Source organism: Notolepis coatsorum (genome assembly GCF_963971535.1).
Source record: "Notolepis coatsorum genome assembly, chromosome: 3".
NCBI lineage: Eukaryota > Metazoa > Chordata > Actinopteri > Aulopiformes > Paralepididae > Notolepis > Notolepis coatsorum.
In genome coordinates, this window is record NC_140167.1 from 156,315,962 (window position 1) to 156,336,374 (window position 20,413).

General features: G+C 49.6%; 1 protein-coding gene across 1 annotated transcript in view; it reads left to right on the forward strand.

Annotated features, from left to right (window-relative positions):
* fmnl2a (formin-like 2a) overlaps window positions 1–20,413 on the forward strand; it is a 286,333-nt gene that overhangs the window by 194,003 nt on the left and 71,917 nt on the right. The window contains 1 exon segment of the mRNA XM_084310737.1: window positions 7,550–7,643. Coding sequence (XP_084166863.1) covers window positions 7,550–7,643 — 94 coding nt within the window.

Here is a 20,413-nt window from a genome sequence, read left to right on the forward strand (position 1 = left end):
GAGAGAGCGAGAGAGAGAGAGAGCGAGAGAGAGAGAGAGAGAGAGAGAGAGAGAGAGAGAGAGCGAGAGAGAGAGAGAGAGAGAGAGAGAGCGAGAGAGAGAGATAGAGAGGCGCGAGAGAGAGAGCGAGAGAGAGAGAGAGAGAGAGAGAGAGAGAGAGAGAGAGGAGAGAGAGAGAGAGAGAGAGAGAGAGAGAGAGAGAGAGAGAGAGAGAGAGAGAGAGAGAGAGAGAGAGAGAGAGAGAGAGAGAGAGGAGAGAGAGAGAGAGAGAGAGAGAGAGAGAGAGAGAGAGAGAGAGAGAGAGAGAGAGAGAGAGAGAGAGAGAGAGAGAGAGAGAGAGAGAGAGAGAGAGAGAGAGAGAGAGAGAGAGAGAGAGAGAGAGAGAGAGAGAGAGAGAGAGAGAGAGAGAGAGAGAGAGAGAGAGAGAGAGAGAGACTCGAATCAATCTCCTACCTGTTATTTATTAATCTCTTGGATTAGATCAAGTCTAGTTTCTAAGGTCTCTGTGATCTTAACACAACTTCCCCCCCATCCAGCTTGTTCAGAAGCACTTGAATAAGACCAGGGCCCTCATTCATCAACGTGACGTAGAAAATGTTCTATTTCCATACTTAAGCACAGAATTTAGAATGTGTGCACGCACAAAAAAAATTGATTCATCACACGTGCGTACACAGGTCCTACGCACACCTGTCATGATAAATATCACCTTGGTCCTACGCCGAGGCTCGTGCACACTTTCACGTATTTGCATACCAGAACCGCCCCGATTAACCATATACGGTAATGGAACACCCCCATGAAATGTGGAAAAGTGGACTAACCCAAGCGAACTCTGAGAGACTTCACTGAGAGCGAGATTGATCACAGAGGTCCAACCGAACTTGAACGTATAATCTTCGGTGCGCCGGGAGCCAAGGATGTTGACTGACCCAGTCCTGCTACAGAACCAGCACATTGACAGAAATAAATGACAAGAGATGACCCGACATTAAGCACTGTAATGACTGAAATTAAATCAATTTCAGCACGCCAACTCTGCGCTCTACAATGCCTATTGTGTGCGCTCGTCATGAGCCTGTGGTTCTGATCAGAGTCATTATGGCTTCAGTGGATAACCCTGATCTACATTGTGATGTTTTAGATACCCCAGTAATAACATTACAATTGAATTAAATACAATTAGGCCTGAATGAGACTCCGGCCACCGGCACATTATCAGCCAAAATGCGCGTTTATTGATGGAGCAAACTCTGAGAGATTGTTCACAGAGGCGCTGCCGAACCAAGATATAATATGATGTGTATAATATAATGTGTGTAGAGGCATATGATACAATCCATTTTGTTGTTGGTATTAGGTAGCCTATGAATTACATATAATAGCAGCCAGCCTACATTATGCAACAGTAACTTGCGCATATATAACACACAGCCCTGCGAAGCCTGCATACAGTAAACTAACTTGATCATTAATCTAGCTGTTGTATCTTTACGCTTATGAAAACATTAAATAATATGTATAGGCTATAGGCCGCCTATATTCTCAAATGGCTTAATGGCTATCCGAGTCCTCGATATCCTCGCGGACGGACCAGTATTTATATGATCATATCATATTCATATTCATATCATAGTTTACTCTATCAGCCTAACAGCATGTAATACGTTCTTTGTTAGAACTCAACTCGTTATTATTTTGCGCATAGATTGCAGAAATACGGGAACGTTTTGATTTAGGCTTTGACATTGTAAAACTAAATAAGTGAAATTCTGTAATATCACCCACACGATATATGCTCTGTGTCCAGAGCATGTATGCTTTTCATTCATAAGACACATTTATTGCAAGGGTTTTGTATACACATACACTCAACAAATAACCTGTCTGTTCTAATTGCAATGCGTTTTTATATCGTGGGTGTTCATATGACTTGTATTCTGCTTACAGCTTCGGGGTTCCACTTATTACGTTTAACAATGGCAAAGCCTTTTAAATATATTCAAAACGTTCCCGTATTTCTGCAATATATGCGCAAAATAATAACGAGTTGAGTTACGCAGAGCACAGTCAGTGCTTATTTCCGCGTTGTGAAAATATTCTACCACCGGCGCCACCTACGCATGGTCCGACCTGTGCTTAAATATACGCACAAAGTCAAGCACAAGTTCAAATAGATAAATCCCACATTTTGCTTAGAAATGATCGTACGCACGGCTTAAGCACATATCTGTGCGTACGTCAAGTTGATAAATGAGGGCCCTGGTGTAACGTTGACACAATGTAATAATGTTTACTTTAGTTCTGTGAGGATTTATTGAATGTAACAGTAATGTGGAGTTTTACAATGTTGTCTGACTGACAGGATGTGGACACATTCATCATCATTCCATTCTCCTCCCCTTTACTGTCTTTTTACTGCTTTCAAAATCCACAACAACAAAAACAACATCAGAGGACTTTACATACTGAGGACATGTAGCGTTGAGGACTTTACATACTGAAGACATGTAGCATTGAGAGGACTTTACATACTAAGGACATGTAGCGTTGAGGAATTTACATACTAAGGACATGTAGCGTTGAGATGACTTTACATACTAAGGACATGTAGCGCTGAGAGGACTTTACATACTAAGAACATGTAGCATTGAGAGGACTTTACATACTAAGGACATGTAGCGCTGATGACTTTACATACTAATGACATGTAGCGCTGAGATGACTTTACATACTAAGGACATGTATCACTGAGAGGACTTTACATACTAAGGACATGTAGCATAGAGTACTTTACATACTAATGACATGTAGCGCTGATGACTTTACATACTAAGGACATGTAGCGCTGAGATGACTTTACATACTAAGGACATGTAGCATTGAGATTACTTTACATACTAAGGACATGTAGCGCTGAGAGGACTTTACATACTAAGGACATGTAGTGTTGATAGGACTTTACATACTAAGGACATGTAGCGCTGAGAGGACTTTACATACTAAGGACATGTATCACTGAGAGGACTTTACATACTAAGGACATGTAGCATTGAGAGTACTTTACATACTAAGGACATGTAGCGCTGATGACTTTACATACTAAGGACATGCAGCGTTGAGGACTTTACATACTAAGGACATGTAACACAGCACAGGAAATGACATTGGGCCTAGTCTGGCGCTTCAAAACAGACTCGCTCCATTACAAATACACACCCCTGACCACGGAGCAGGGAAGGTCGACCCCTCTACCGACCACCAGACGGAGCGTATACAGAACACTCGCAAGTCAATACGACCCGCTGGGGTGTATCCTACCTTACACCACTCGGGCGAAAATGATTGTACGAGAGCTGTGGGACAAGGAACAGGGCTGGGATGACCCCATACCCGACCACCTAGCTTCCACCTGGAGAGAGTGGGAGAGAGAACTCAGCTCGCTCCAAAATGTGAACATACGCCGAAGCTACTTCCCACCCACAGTGCGGCTGGAGACGTGCCAGATGGACCTGCATGTCTTCAGCGACGCCTCAGAAGTGGCCTACGGTTCGGTGGCTTACTTGCGGGCCCGAGAGGAGGGAGGAGAAATACACACAGCCTTCATCCTGGCTCGCTCAAGGATAGCCCCCCGCAGGCAACAATCGATCCCGCGTCTAGAGCTCTGCGCAGCTCTGGTAGGCGCGCAACTCGCCACGTTAATCCAACGTGAACTCACCATCCCGGTGCAAAGAACAATCTTGTGGTCAGACTCCATGACCGTACTCACATGGATCCAGTCCGATTCTTGTAGATACAAGGTCTTCGTGGGAGTCAGAATCACAGAGATTCAAGACCTAGTAGGATCAGCGTGCTGGAGGTACGTGGACACGAAACAGAACCCAGCCGATGTCATCACACGGGGGATGTCCCTAGATGACCTCACACGTCACAATATCTACAGTGACGGTCCTGAGTTCCTCAAGCTCCCGGAGGAAGAGTGGCCTAGAGAGGCTAGTCAAGAGGAGGCAGAGATCAAGAAATCTATGTTCTGTGGGTTGACGCACACCCCAGTCCCCACTGACCATAACATAGACGACTGCCTCACCTTTGAGAGTGCGCAGCTAAAGACATTCCTGTGGCACCACCCTGAGGTCCCCCCCACTACCGACATTAACGCATCGAACTACGCAGAGGCAGAACTCCTTCTGCTACAGCGAGCCCAAAGAGACTCGTTCCCCGACGAGCTAGTCTGCCTGCAGGGAACAAAGCCAATCCCGTCAGACAGCAGACTGCTCCACTTGGCCCCCGAGCGCGACACCCATGGCCTCATCAGGGTGGGTGGTCGTCTGAGACGGGCCCCGGACTTAACGGATGACGTCAAGTTTCCTATAGTCCTCAACAGCCGCAAGGTCACTGAGCTCATCATAAAGAAATACGACGAGGATGTGCACCACGCTGGGGCAGAGAGAGTCTTCGCTGAGATCCGACGTCGCTATTGGATACTACAAGGAAGAGAAGCAGTACGACGCTTCCAGCGGACCTGTCTAGACTGTCGCAAGTGGCGAGCACAGCCCAGTATACCCATGATGGCAGACCTGCCTCCCTGTCGCCTCCGACTCGGCGATAAGCCCTTTCACTCCACGGGCGTGGACTGCTTCGGCCCGCTCTACGTGAAGAAAGGAAGAGGGACGGAGAAGAGGTGGGGCATTGTATTCAAGTGCATGACCACCCGAGCAGTACACATAGAACTCCTTCCGACCATGAGTACGGACTCATTCCTCATGGCCTTCCGGAGATTCACAGCGCGAAGAGGAAAACCGTCTACGTTGTTGTCTGATCACGGGACAAACTTCAAAGGCGGAGAAAGAGAGCTGAGAGAGAGCTTCCAAGCCATGGGTCCAGAACTTAAGACCCACCTCGCTCCTTATCAGATCGACTTCCAGTTTAACCCCCCGAACGCCCCTCACTTCGGGGGAACCTGGGAAAGAGAAGTACGTTCCATAAAGACAGCTCTGTACGCCGTGCTTGGGGCCCAGACCGTGGCTGAAGAAGTCCTCACGACAGTCCTCACGGAGATCGAGGGAGTATTGAACTCAAAGCCCCTCGGTTACGTCTCAAGTGATGTAGCAGATGTCGACCCAGTCACCCCCAACACTCTCTTGATGGGGCGGCTGGACCCCGCGCTTCCACAGACGGTGTACAGACCCGAAGAAGCGAACGGCCGAAGAATGTGGAGGTACAGTCAAGTATTGGCTGACAAGTTTTGGAACAGTTTCCTCCTCCACTACCTACCGTCTCTCCAAACCCGCCAGAAATGGGTAAAGGATAGAGACAACTTACAAGTGGACACAGTCGTTATGATCATAGACCAGTCACTACCCCGAGCTATGTGGCCGGCCGGCCGCGTAAGCAAAGTGATCACTGGTGCCGACGGAAAGGTCAGATAGGCCGAAGTTATTGTCCAGGGGCGGACCTACACCCGACCCGTGGCGAGGCTGATAGAGTTGCCGAGGCTCCCTGACCCCCCTGATGACGATCATGACCCACTGACTTTGTAGATTGCCCTACTCCCCACAACAGACATTGAGCAGTTGACTGGACTATTAATCTGTCTCCCTTTAACTAATTAGGTGCAGACTAATTAGGAGGCGGCTGTTGTGAAGGGCCAGATTAAACTGAGAATCTACCTTTATTGTTTGATATACTTTGTATATTATTTATATATATATACACGGAATATCCCTTTACCTGCGTTCAAACCAGAGTAATATTCGCTCTCCTATTGGACAGCGCCCCCAGGCGCCAGCGCGCAAGCCCCCAACGGCAAGTTCAAAGACAAGTGCAGGCATGTCGGAACATGCCCGGAGTCAGCGTAGTGATACCAGACAAGGACTGAGGTTGGGACTAGATATTCACTTAAGTATAAATACGGCGCAGGTGCGAACAGCAGCAGTTCGGTAAAACAGTGCAGTGAGCAACCTTGCGTCTAACAGAGCATTGAGAACCGCGTGCGAATAGAATGGTAAAAGTGTCAGAGTTTAATGAAGTAACGTTGAGTTCGACTTAATCTAATGTGAAGTAAATAGTCGTTCATTTATTGTATATCGTGCGGCCACAGTTCGTTCGTGTGTAGCATTACCCAGCGGTTCGTCGTGTCTTTAGCTAGTGTACTTAACCAGGCTGTGTGGCCTAAATACGTCGCCCACACCCGAGGAGTCCTAGGCGGAGAACCGTTGGACATGTACACAGGAGAATCGGCGTCTGCGATTGCAGAACCATTACTGGTTGGATTATATTGATTTGGAACGTGGTACCCGGAGAAGAGCATCGTTGATTTCCACTATCGTTTGGGATTCAACCTCGTGAGGATTACAACTCGGGCCGGCCTCGTGGACGGAGGCTGGCTGGCTGTCATCAATGCTGTCGGGCATTTGGATTACAATTATTACTTTGCTGCTGATCAAGGGAGTTTACAAGGACCGACTCCTGTACCTGGAGTCTCTTTATTCCTCATTGAATCAGACGGAGTACCCGAACATTCCTCTACCCTCCAGGCCTTACACCCCCGGAGGGAACCCATTGTCTCCGGCGGTACCAGTGTTGCCCTATCTAGGTGCTACTATACGACAGGTGGTGTCAACTTAGACCCATCGTAGGATTCCTGCTATTCTTAGTGACTCATGCTATTGACTGACTTTACGTATATTCTTCGCCATACAAGCGCGACCCTAATTCTCATTCTGTAACCTAACGTTGCCTAATAATAATAAATTACCCTAAAATACTATTTCTTTGTCAATGCCGTGTTCTTGTGGGTGTTCACCATCTATATTTGATGTACTGTCTGGCCAGTAATTAAAGTACATAACTAGCAGTGGTTTAATCTATCACAATCTTTAATACAGTCAGGGTTTTGTAACCCCTCAGTTACACTAAGGACATGTAGCGTTGGGGACTTTACATACTGAAGACATGTAGTGTTGAGAGGACTTTACATACTAAGGACATGTAGCGTTGATTACTTTACATACTGAGGAAATGTAGCGTTGAGATGACTTTACATACTGAGGACATGTAGCGCTGAGAGGACTTTACATACTAAGGACATGTAGCGCTTAGAGGACTTTACATACTGAGGACATGTAGCATTGAGAGGACTTTACATACTGAGGACATGTAGCGTGATGACTTTACATACTCCGATAATGGAGTCTGAAGTTGCACTACACCCTACTTTACGGTCCTGTTGGTGCTGAACCAGAAACTGTGCTCATCGGACCAGATGATCTCTCCACAGACGCCGCTCTCCTTTTGTTCTGCAGTTCCTTCACAGCGGAGGCAACATCTGTTTTTATCAGACTCTGCTTTGAGTCTGGCTTAACGGGAGGCTTGTAGCACATGTTCAGTAACACAGATGGAACCGTCTTTTAGGCTCCAGCGCTGAAACACATCCCTGTAAATATCAGCGGGGCAATGGGACTTTGAATTAAGACTCTTTCTAACTTTGTTTACCTTTCTTGTCGTTTGCTGACCATCCTTGTGTTTTTTGTTGTCGCTCTTCTTACAGAACTAAAGCCCTGGTGTTGGAGCTACTGGCGGCAGTTTGTCTCGTGAGAGGAGGCCACGAAATCATCCTCTCGGCCTTCGACAACTTCACAGAGGTGGGGAGACACTGAGAGGAGGGCTGAGAGGGAGAGGAGGGCTTAGAGGGAGACACGGAGAGGAGGGATGAGAGGAGAGGAGGGCTGAGAGGGAGACACGGAGAGGAGGGAGGAGAGGAGGGCTGAGAGGGAGACATGGAGAGGAGGGCTGAGAGGAGGGCTGAGAGGAGGGCTGAGAGGAGGACTGAGAGGGAGACACGGAGAGGAGGGCTGAGAGGAGAGGAGGGCTGAGAGGGAGACAAGGAGAAAAGGGCTGAGAGGAGACGAGGGCTGAGAGGGAGACACAGAGAGGATGGCTGAGAGGAGAGGAGGGCTGAGAGGGAGACACTGAGAGGAGGACTGAGAGGAGAGGAGGGCTGAGAGGGAGACACGGAGAGGAGGGCTGAGAGGGAGACACAGAGAGGAGGGCTGAGAGGAGAGGAGGGCTGAGAGGGAGAGGAGGGCTGAGAGGGAGACAAGGAGAAAAGGGCTGAGAGGAGAGGAGGGCTGAGAGGGAGACACGGAGAGGAGGGCTGAGAGGGAGACACAGAGAGGAGGGCTGAGAGGAGAGGAGGGCTGAGAGGGAGAGGAGGGCTGAGAGGGAGACAAGGAGAAAAGGGCTGAGAGGAGAGGAGGGCTGAGAGGGAGACACGGAGAGGAGGGCTGAGAGGGAGACACAGAGAGGAGGGCTGAGAGGAGAGGAGGGCTGAGAGGGAGAGGAGGGCTGAGAGGGAGACAAGGAGAGGAGGGCTGAGAGGGAGACACAGAGAGGAAGGCTGAGAGGAGAGGAGGGCTGAGAAGGAGACACAGAGAGGAAGGCTGAGAGGAGAGGAGGGCTGAGAGGGAGACACAGAGAGGAAGGCTGAGAGGAGAGGAGGGCTGAGAGGGAGACACGGAGAGGAGGGCTGAGAGGGAGACACAGAGAGGAGGGCTGAGAGGAGAGGAGGGCTGAGAGGGAGAGGAGGGCTGAGAGGGAGACACAGAGAGGAGGGCTGGGAGGGAGACATGGAGAGGAGGGCTGAGAGGGAGACACAGAGAGGAAGGCTGAGAGGAGGACTGAGAGGAGAGGAGGGCTGAGAGGGAGACACAGAGAGGAGGGCTGAGAGGAGAGGAGGGCTGAGAGGGAGAGGAGGGCTGAGAGGGAGACACAGAGAGGAGGGCTGGGAGGGAGACATGGAGAGGAGGGCTGAGAGGGAGACACAGAGAGGAAGGCTGAGAGGAGGACTGAGAGGAGAGGAGGGCTGAGAGAGACACGGAGAAAAGGGCTGAGAGGAGAGGAGGGCTGAGAGAGAGACACAGAGAAAAGGGCTGAGAGGAGAGGATGGCTGAGAGAGACACAGAGAAAAGGGCTGAGAGGAGAGGAGGGCTGAGAGGGAGACACGGAGAGGAGGGCTGAGAGGAGGAAGAGGGGGGGACTGAGGGGAGGAAGAGGGGGTGACTGAGAGGAGGGCTGAGAGGAGGAATAGGGGGGGACTGAGAGGAGGGCTGAGAGGAGGAAGAGGGGGTGACTGAGAGGAGGGCTGAGAGGAGAAAGAGGGGGGGACTGAGGAGGGCTGAGAGGAGGGCTGAGAGGAGGAAGAGGGTGGTCGGGGGCCATGTTATTATATCTCAGCTGTGTAATTTGAAACACTGACTCAGTTCGGAGGAATGTGCCTCCGGCAGACATGGGGCTGGTGGTGTATTCCTCCATTCCTGCGCTGGATAGCATCTGGGAGGAATGTGCTGGGAGTTAAAGCGCTGCGTCAAGAGCATCTCAGACACACAGGTTGGAACACAAAGCTCAGGGGGAGCCTCCTTGACCGTGCAGGGCCGGAGAAAACAGTTAGTGTGAGAAAGAGGAGATGTCACGCCTGACCTTTTGCTCCTCTGTCTGTGTGAGGTATCCAGGCTGTCTGTGTGAGGTATCCAGGCTGTCTGTGTGAGGTATCCAGGCTGTCTGTGTGAGGTATCCAGGCTGTCTCTGTGAGGTATCCAGGCTGTCTGTGTGAGGTATCCAGGCTGTCTGTGTGAGGAATCCAGGCTGTCTGTGTGAGGTATCCAGGCTGTCTGTGTGAGGTATCCAGGCTGTCTGTGTGAGGTATCCAGGCTGTCTGTGTGAGGTATCCAGGCTGTCTGTGTGAGGTATCCAGGCTGTCTGTGTGAGGTATCCAGGCTGTCTGTGTGAGGTATCCAGGCTGTCTCTGTGAGGTATCCAGGCTGTCTGTGTGGGGTATCCAGGCTGTCTGTGTGTGAGGTATCCAGGCTGTCTCTGTGAGGTATCCAGGCTGTCTGTGTGGGGTATCCAGGCTGTCTGTGTGTGAGGTATCCAGGCTGTCTCTGTGAGGTATCCAGGCTGTCTGTGTGGGGTATCCAGGCTGTCTGTGTGTGAGGTATCCAGGCTGTCTCTGTGAGGTATCCAGGCTGTCTGTGTGTGAGGTATCCAGGCTGTCTCTGTGAGGTATCCAGGCTGTCTGTGTGAGGTATCCAGGCTGTCTGTGTGTGTATTCAGGCTGTCTGTGTGTGTATCCAGGCTGTCTGTGTGTGTATCCACAGGGGTGTAAAAAGTAGCCTGAAATTATACTTAAGTGAAAGTATGGGTACCGTCTCAAAATCGTACTCAAGTATCAGAGTATCTGGCTAAAAACACACTTGAGTAAAAGTCAAAAAGTTTCTACTTTTAAATGTACTTAAGTACTAAATGTAAAAGTCAAACTTCTTTTTTAATTATTATTGGGCAATGAAATGTTCTGTTTCCTCCTCTTCATCACTCGTACTATCGTTTATGGCCATCTTCTGTAGCTTGTCACTCTTGACTGTCTGTTTAATCAAAGATCCCCGCTTTCTAGTCTTGCACAAGGACCAATCAGCATGGGTATGGGCGGGTTAATTTTCCATTGATTGGCTGTTTTTAAATAAAGCGCGGTCGCAGGATTAATAACGTTAACGTTAGTTCGGCCAGAGAAACAAATATAATAATTAAAATAGTTGGACCTGCAATATTTGTACTTTGTAGGTCTGCATTTTAATTGTAAGGAGTAAAAAGTATGTTTTTTTTCTCTGAAATGTGTGAAATTAGTAAAAGTACAAGTATACAAACCTAATAATACTTGAGTAAAGTACAAATCCCCAAAAACAGTAACTATGTATTGTAACAAAGTACAATACATACACCATTACGTAAGTATTGTAACAAAGTACAATTACTCAAGTACTTTACACCCCTGAGCCCTCATTTATCAACTATTCTTAGAAAGTGTTCTATTTTCGTACGTAAGCACAGAATTTAGAATGTGTGTACGCACAGAAATATTGGGATTTATCAACCGTGCCTACACGGGTCCTACGCACACTCCGTGTTGATAAATACCTCTTTGTTCTACCGTCAATGCTCGTGCATGATTATCCATATATGGTAATGAAACACCCCCCATGGGATGTGAAATAATGGACTGACCTGAGCGAACTATGAGAAACTCCACGAGCGAGATTGTTCACTGAGGCGCTGTCGAACCAAGAAGACACAACCCGTGTTATCACACAGGGGGTCCCCCAAGGCTCAGTCCTTGGCCCCCTGCTCTTCATCTGCTACATTCTCCCCCTTGGTCACATCATCCGTAAATACCACCTCAACTTCCACTGCTACGCTGATGACACCCAAAACCAGTATACCTTATATCATATCATATTCATATTCATATCATAGTTTACTCTATCAGCCTACCCAGCATGTAATACGTTCTTTGTTAGAACTCAACTCGTTATTATTTTGCGCATAGATTGCAGAAATACGGGAACGTTTTGATTTATATTAAAAGGCTTTGACATTGTAAAACTAAATACGTGGAATTCTGTAAGCAGAATACAAGTCATATCACCCACACGATATATGCTCTGTATCCAGAGCATGTATGCTTTTCATTCATTTAAGACACATTTATTGCAAGGGTTTTGTAATACACATAAACTCAACAAATAACCTCTGTTCTCGTTGCAATGCGTTTTTTATTCTTTCTTATACAGTAGGAAGGGGGAAGAACACTATATCGTGGGTGTTCATATGACTTGTATTCTGCTTTGAAATTCCACTTATTACGTTTAACAATGGCAAAGCCTTTTAAATATAATCAAAACGTTCCCGTATTTCTGCAATCTATGCGCAAAATAATAACAAGTTGAGTTACGCGGAGCGCAGTCAGCACCCCGTATATTCCGATAACGCTATATATAAACCATGCTGCATTCATTCAGAAGGAAATACTTATTATTCCAAATGCTATTTATAGGGTTTTGACCATAATTACACTACTGTTGCTATTTTACAATTAACTATAATGAATTACAGGGGGTCATACAGAACACGTCAGTCAAACTAATGAACAAAAGCTTATTTCCGCGTTGAAACTAATGCATGAAACTGATGAGAGCATATGCCGTCCGTCTGCAGTATAATATTCTACCGCCGGGCACCAGGTACGCATGCTCCGAGCTGTGCGTAGATATACGCACAAAGTCAAGCACAAGTTCAAATTGATAAATCCCACACTTTGCTTAGAAATGATCGTACGCACGGGTTACACACATATCGATAGGTTATGTAGATAACCTAGTTATATTAGTATTGGCTGAGCGTCCCGCTCTGAGCCTTACGAGATACTTCTATCTCCTGTGATACTTAATGTATCTCCCACGAATAAAAAACACATGCACCCCACCTGTATGGGGCCCCGCCCCTTACGGTGGCACCACCCATATAACCATGACTCTGGTCATGAAACACCCTTCCTCGCCAAAACCCGTCCCAGGAAAAGATCCCTCAAGAGGGAACTCAGGGCCGCGCAGAGCGGGACGCTCAGCCAATACTAATATAACTAGGTTATCTACATAACCTATCGTTATATATCGTATTTGCATCGCGTCCCGCTCTGAGCCTTACGAGATAATGGGGAAGAGCGGGCGCGAGACCCGACAGATGTACCCCCTGAGGACCCGTAAGCCCACATCAAGGGGTGCGGGGAGCCCTGTCACCCCATCCTCCCTAATGAAGGGGGGGCGCAGTCAACTCCACCTGAATGCGAACAAGAGGGAAACTAGAACCCCTTGAACACACCGTACAGGCGGAACCACGTGTGACTCAACACACTGTGGCCCATACCCATACACTCCTGCTACCCGACCAAAGGACGGGAAGCAGGAAAGGCCACAGACCCCAGAACCGCCTGGGAGACAGAACCCCCGGTCATGTCCATGAGGAAAAACCTTACAAAGGCGCCCGGGGAGGACCATGAAGCTGCAGCATAGATGGCCTCCACCGAGGCCCCACCCAGGAGAGCGGCAGAGGCAGCCACCCCACGAGTGGAGTGCGCCCTGACGCCCCCAGGGGGATCCTGCCCAGCCAACGTGTAGCAGCGGGTAACACCCTCGCACAACCAATGGGACAGGCGCTGCTCCGACAGTGCCTTACCAGCACGAGCCCCACCGTAACAGACAAAAAGCTGGACGGCAACCCTGAAACCCTGAGTACGGCTGAGGTAAATCCCCAAGCACGGACTGGACATGACAGGTGAAGGCCCGCATCTAACTCACTAGTGTGAGGAGGAGGACGAAACGCCTGAACCACAATATCCCGGGAGCGGAAGGAACTCCGGATATTCATAGGCACAAAAGCAAGATCAGGTCGCAGAGTGACACCGCAATCGGTCCGAAAAGACAGGCACTCTGGACGTACCGAGAGAGCACAGAGCTCACCTACGCGTTTAGCGGAAGTGACAGCCAGAAGGAACGCGGTCCTGAAGGACAGCTGTCCCCACGGCGCCTGCTCGAGCGGCTCAAACGGGGCCAAGGACAACCGACCGAGGACCAATTGAAGATCCCAAGTCGGAGCCAAGGAGCGTTGCACCGGCTTAACGCGTCGAGCGCCAAGCAGGAAACGCTTCACAAGAGGGTGGCTGAACAAGACATCCCCTCAAACCCCTTATGATAGGAGGATATAGCTGCTGCATATACCCTCACCGTCGAAGCCGACAGTCTATCAAGGAGAGACTGGAGGTAACCAAGGACAGCATCCAGGGGGCAGGAGACTGAGTCCCGGCCCCCCGCCTTACACCACACTTGGAACATACGTCATCTGCCCGCGTAAGCGCGACAGTGGAGGGAGCATGCGCATTCCAGATGGTAACACCATCAGGATGAAGAACCTGCGCCCCTCAACGTACCCGTCCCAACAACTGACCTAACAGATGTATGGGGAAGAATCCCTGGCGGCACGGCATCGGTCCCAGACCTGCCTGGCCATGTCCAGACGCAATCCTCACCCGTCAGGATGAGGGCCGCCCCGCGACAGTACACCTGCACCCACATTCTCCCTGCCGGGGATGTGGGGAGCCCTCAGGCCGCGCAGATGGAGGACGCCCATAGCCAGCCGCCCGCCGCCTGGTGCAGACAGGGGGAGCGTACTCCTCCCTGTCTGTCGATACACGACACTGACGTCGTATCGTCCGTCCTGATCAACACCATTTGTGGACCAGAAGGACCGCTTTCAACACCAACACATTGAACGTAGCGCAGACCGGGCAGCATGGTTTGCCAGCTGCCCCCTACTGCGTTGGCCCGACGCATCACCAGCGAGGGAGGCGTCGGTGAAAACGCGATGTGAGACAGCGCCGTAACCGTCCTAGGACGGAACCTCCCGAGCGTGTTGACAACACGCTCTGAGATGGATGCCCATAGCCCTCCAACCGTTGACTGGGAAGAGGAATACTCTACATCCAGTCTACAGCAACCCCAGGCTGGTAGAGACCTGCCTGGTATGAGACCTGACGATCCACCTTGACCGCGAAGGACCAGAACGTCATCAGGGCAGAACACTCCGTAACCCCGGACGACGCAGAGGCCCCAGTGCGGCCTCCACGCACTTGGTGAAGATGCGGGGAGCCAGAGAAAACCGAACGGCAGCCTCTGGTACTCATACGCTAACCCTGCAAAGGAAGCGTAGGTAAGCCCTAGGATGGAAGATCGGGGATGCGCATACGCATCCTACAGGTCTATGGAGGAGAACCAGACCTCCACCTGACAGTGTTCAACAGGTAGGAGACGATCCAAAAAATGCTGAACCTTCCCATGGGACAGGTCCAGCCTGGGTCTTACACCCCTCCCTCCCGACTTCTCGGGCTGAGAACACCGGGAGGAGAACGCCACGACGATGGCTTGCTTCGTCCACAGAGATTGGATCTCGTTGACCAGAGCTGTCCCTGCTGGAGACCCCGACAACAGGGTCTGTACCAAACCTGAAAACGGGTGGGGTTGTGTAAACACAAGTCCCCGCCACAGCGTTCTCTCCATCTACCTCGACATATGGTACTGCCGTAGTCATATGTGACGACACTCCCAACGCACCCGCCGTCACGTGGCGCAGGTCCGCCAGGAACTGTAGATAGTTGGCCCGGTCCCCCCGCTGTGCGTAGACAACCCCGGAACCGTGCGAGGAGCGCGTTCCGTGTCGGAACACCTGACCCTGACACACCCACGAGGCAATCGCACCCAAGGGGGAACCCCGACAGAAAGGGCCGATCTGATACGGGGGGCTTCCGATGAAAAAAGCCCCCCCACTGAACACCCCTCCAGAACATGCTGAAGGAGTTGTTCTGCAGCCGGACATGCAAGGTGTAAGGCCCCCATGGGTTCCTACACACCGTAGCCCTGCAGTGATATTACTACCACCCCAAACCATGTGAGCTGCGACCACTTGCCAATATTCCAGGAGTGGGAGGCACCAACATGATACCTGGCCTGGCGAAGGCGAGGCCGGGGAAGCCCGCACTGTGTGCCTCAAAAGGTTTCGAGCCCCCCTGCTGACAACACTTAAGTTGACAGACGTAACACCAGGCTCAACCAACACAGTTCAAGGTGTGGGAGCCGCTTGACAGCACAACATTCTCACGGACAGACCCAGGCTCAGCCATCAACTGGGTGTCAGCCCCTGTCCCCATGAGAAGCGAAAAGGGGGGCCGCCCGCGCATCAACGAAGGCACGCGGCCCGCAGCCAAAGGAAACAATCAGAGCCCACTTCTTCCGCTGGTGTTGGGGAAGGGAGTGATCGGAGAGCGGGCTGCTCGCGGCAGGACTGACGGCTTGTTTGTTCAAGCCGAACCCATCCTACATGGCCGATCCCTCGGCCGCCAAGGCTGTCGGCCTTGTGGACACCTGTCGAATCAACGCCCAGGATACCTCTGGCGGGGGAAAAACATGGCCGCCTGTCGAGGACCCCGTCATCGCCGCTGACGAGGCCGTGCTCTCTCTTCTTCTGGCTGCGCGGTGTGAGGCGGTGTAGGGCCTAGGACAATACCGCCCGCGCTCCAGCAGAAGACCAAAATCCCCTGCGGAGAGGGGAACCCTGAGCGGTTATAGCTTGCGGCTGGGTCAAAACTAATAACGTCAACAACCTCGCGCGATGTGTCGACGTCGGCTGGCCCTCAAGGCCCCTCCACCAGACACCATTTTTTTAATAGAAAAAACCAGCAATTCGAACACAGTTCTAATCGTTGCCAATTCCATACCGTGGCGGTACAAGCCTTAACAGCCCACCAGCCACTCGCCAGGCCGACCCACCCATGGTGTCGGCCGGGCGGGGCATTGTTTCAATATATCAAAAACAAAGGACTGACGTTAACATGGAGCACCAGTGGTGATTGCAAACAGCACCCTCCACTGTGGTGTGCACCATGAAAGGGTTAAATGAATAAAAGAGCTAAACCACAAAACTGTAGAATGAGCAAACCCATACACACAAAGTGTAAGGGGAGACGGACCAGACCCGTCTTCATTCAAAATATTCACAACAGAACACCAGCCCTAGTTTAGCCCATTTACCAAAAAAGGTAAACAAAGCCCCCCCCCCGCACTACTCCCCCGGTATACCGATTGACCGTCAGTATGAATGGTTTGAGAGGAGAGAAAGCTGTAGCAAGACAGACCTTCTCATAGCAGAGTGACAAAACGAAACAATAGCCCCCTACACAGGGCCGCCCCAGGAGGTGGGGGGCCTTGCGTCTAAAAACGCACAGGGCCTCACATTTCTCCCAGGCGGCCCTGCCCTTATACTACTGCAGCCTAACGCCAGGCAATGTGGGACCCAAGACAACAATTGCCTGTGCACAGACACGCAACATGTTTATCATGTCGGCTGGACCCATAGCCCCACTACCCGACGCCAACCCAGATGGGAACACCGTTCAACAAACCCCGCCGGAACACAAGGTAAAATACCTGGCTAGGAACCTAGCCACGACCTACCCCGTTGTCAACCCATTTACCCGAAAAAGGTAAATAGAACTCAAAAAGCCCCACAACAGCTACCGACTGACCTTCATTGATGAACCGGGCAAGAGGCGGGAGAGTGACAACATCTCACGGCGGAGACATTAAAACAGCATAGCAATTAGCAGTAGTAATAGCATGCGGCAGTAGCGATAGCATGTAGCATAGCTTCAGATGTTTTAGCAGCACGCCCAAGACAGCTTGGAAACCGTTCCCTGCAGAGAACGTTCACCAAACCATCCTGCCCCCGGCGCCAACACACAACATGGTTGTGTTAACAAAACAAACCAGCATTACTAACACTAATACCCATGCTGAAGACACAGGGCCTACCTGAGTACAAGCTGGCCCGACAGCCAGCCTTGTACAGCTGAACCTCGATGTGCAGTCATCAAACGAGGAACATCAACACAGGCCCGTCGTGTCGCCGAAAACATGCGTCGAAGATGCCAGGGGCCAGCAACCTCCGGTAAGCTTCCAACATTATTAATCTTCCTTAATCTTTTCATTCCGCTAGTCTCGTATGGTGCACGCATCCAATACGCTGGGACGAAAACAGAGGAAGGGTGTTTCATGACCAGAGTCATGGTTATATGGGTGGTGCCACCGTAAGGGGCGGGGCCCCATACAGGTGGGGTGCATGTGTTTTTTATTCGTGGGAGATACATTAAGTATCACAGGAGATAGAAGTATCTCGTAAGGCTCAGAGCGGGACGCGATGCAAATACGATATATAACTGTGCGTACGCAACGTTGATAAATGAGGGCCCTGGTGTGAGGCATCCCACCAGGGTAGAGAGTGAACGCTGACAGCAGTGTCGAGGGGATACACGGGACGCAGTAAACGTGATATTTATTATTCACACCCCGACAGTTAGGAATGTTGTGCTCCAACAGAGTCGAGGTGCTGCCCTCAAATACATTGTCTCGCAGAAGAAAGAGACCAGACGCGAACTCCATTAGAAAAATATAGAACTTAAAAGAACCTTGGTGTTGTCCTTGCTCACATCGCAGCGACAACCAGAACCTGCAGATTCCTCCAGAGCAACGTCAGAAGGATCCACCCCTTCCTGACAAAAGAAGCCACCCAACTCCTCGTCCAATCAACAGTCATCTCCCGCCTCGACTACTGCAACGCACTGCTTGCTGGCCTCCCGGCCACTGTCACCAAGCCTCTTCAACTCATTCAGAACGCAGCGGCCCGCCTGATCTCAAACCTACCGAAGTCGGCCCATGTCACCCCACTTCTTAGGGACCTGCACTGGCTCTCCATTGCTGCACGAATCCGCTTCAAGGCCCTCGACCTGGCATACCGTGCGGCAAACCGCTCCCGCCTACCTCCGGTCAATGGTATCTAACTACTACACACCCTCAAGACCCCTACGCTCTGCATCTTCTGGCTGTCTCAGACCTACTCCTATCCAAGCTCCGGGAGGGTCATCAAGGAGAACCTGCCTTTTCTCAGTCCTTGCCCCACAATGGTGGAATGAACTACCCACCCCAGTTAGGACAGCCGAAACCAGTCCAATCTTTTGCCGTCGACTAAAGACGCACTTCTTCAACCATTATCTGAAAAAAATAAAAAAATAAAACCCTAACTAACCTTACCGTCATGCACATGTCCTAATAAACTAACCTACACTGTAGCACTCAACACCTTTATGAACATTGTTACTCAGCTGATAGAGTTGTGCCCTTCCTGATGACTTGTCGTACAGAACTTGTAAGTCACTTTGGATAAAAGCGTCAGCTAAATGACTAAATGTAAATGTAATGTCTCAAAAGCACGATGTTCTGGCCCGAACAGCCTTGTGGTGTGGTGAACAGCTGTGACGGGACAAGCTGACTGCTGCCTTCATCACATCAGTCAACAGCAGGGGACAATAAATACACTGTATATACATAAGAATAAATACACTGTATAATACATAACAATACATAGATAATGGATAGAGGTAATTGGTAAGTGCATTTATATAGCGTTTTTATCCAAAGCACAAACAAATGTGTTCCTCACATTCACCCGTTCACTCACACATTCACACACCGATGGCAGAGGCAACCATGCAAGGTGCCAACCTGTTCATCGGGAGCAATTAGGGGTTAAGTGTCTTGCTCAAGGACACATCGACACGTTGCCCCGAGAGGTGTGGGAATCGAACCGGGAACCTTCCGACTACCAGTCGACCGCTCTAGCTCCTGAGCCACTGTCGCCCCACAGAGTAGAAACACAGCTTTAAACACAGGGAAGGGATTCCTATCATACTGTATCTCTATGGAGACCTGTCATGTGGCATTTGACTCCCTATGGGGGGCGGGCAGGGGCTTCATGCTGAGGTATTTGGATATGTGCCCCCCTCCTTTCTCTCTCTCTCTCTCTCTCTCTCTCTCTCTCTCTCTCTCTCTCTCTCTCTCTCTCTCTCTCTCTCTCTCTCTCTCTCTCTCTCTCTCTCTCTCTCTCTCTCCCTCCACCTCATGTCCTCATCTTCTCTCTGCCTCATTGCCTCTGAGAGTTGTCTGAACTATCTCCACCCCCCCCCCTCTCTCTACCCTGGATATATGGTAATCTCAGACAGAGGGGGAGAATATGTCAACTTAAATGACAGCAGAGATGTGGGGTTTGTTCTGGGAACGGAGTAGCATTGGTTCAATTCCTACTCTGCTGCCATCCTTAGTTACCACGGCAACCACTCACCGCAGAACCTCTTTAAAAACTCACACTCTCACCTCAAAATGCAATAATAGATTATAGTTTTACTGTAATAATTTGTTAGCTGTATATATGTATGTACGTGTGCAGTGTACATACTAGGGCTGGGCGATATGGCCTAAAAATAAAATCTCAGATATTTTTTTATCCGATTTACGATTTTAATCTGTTTTTTTTCTCTTGAAAACTAGAAACACCAAGGAAATCATTCAAATAACCTTTGTTTTTATTTGACACAAACATTATCAAACCAAGATGAATTTGCCTATTGGGATTGAAGTGCAAACCTAACTTTCACCAATCTTCACTTAAAAAAAAAAGAATAATATATATATATATAAAAGGTTACTCTTGATCAAACAAAAATGAATGTCCGTATTGGGATTAATAGTGCAATAACTTGCTTTTTCACCAAACTTCACTTAAAACAAATAAAAGGTGCCTCTTGATCATCAAACAAGAATGAATTTCCCTATTGGGATTAATAAAGTGCAAATCTAACTTTCACTAAACATTACTTTTTGTAAAATAAAAGGTGACTATTAAAAAAAGAATAAAAAGAATATATATATATATTTCTTTTTTCAAAATCTATTTAAATGTTTCAAAATCGTCTTAAATAATTAATTCAAATTAATCGATAAAATCGATTAATACTAGCACAGCCGACAAGGGGTCAAATGACCCCTAGGCATTTTCAATAAATGTATCCCCATCACTCGGTCGAGCTCCAGCTCTGTCACTCAATGACTTTTCCTAAAAGTACCCGTTTTATCTGGCACGGTTTCTG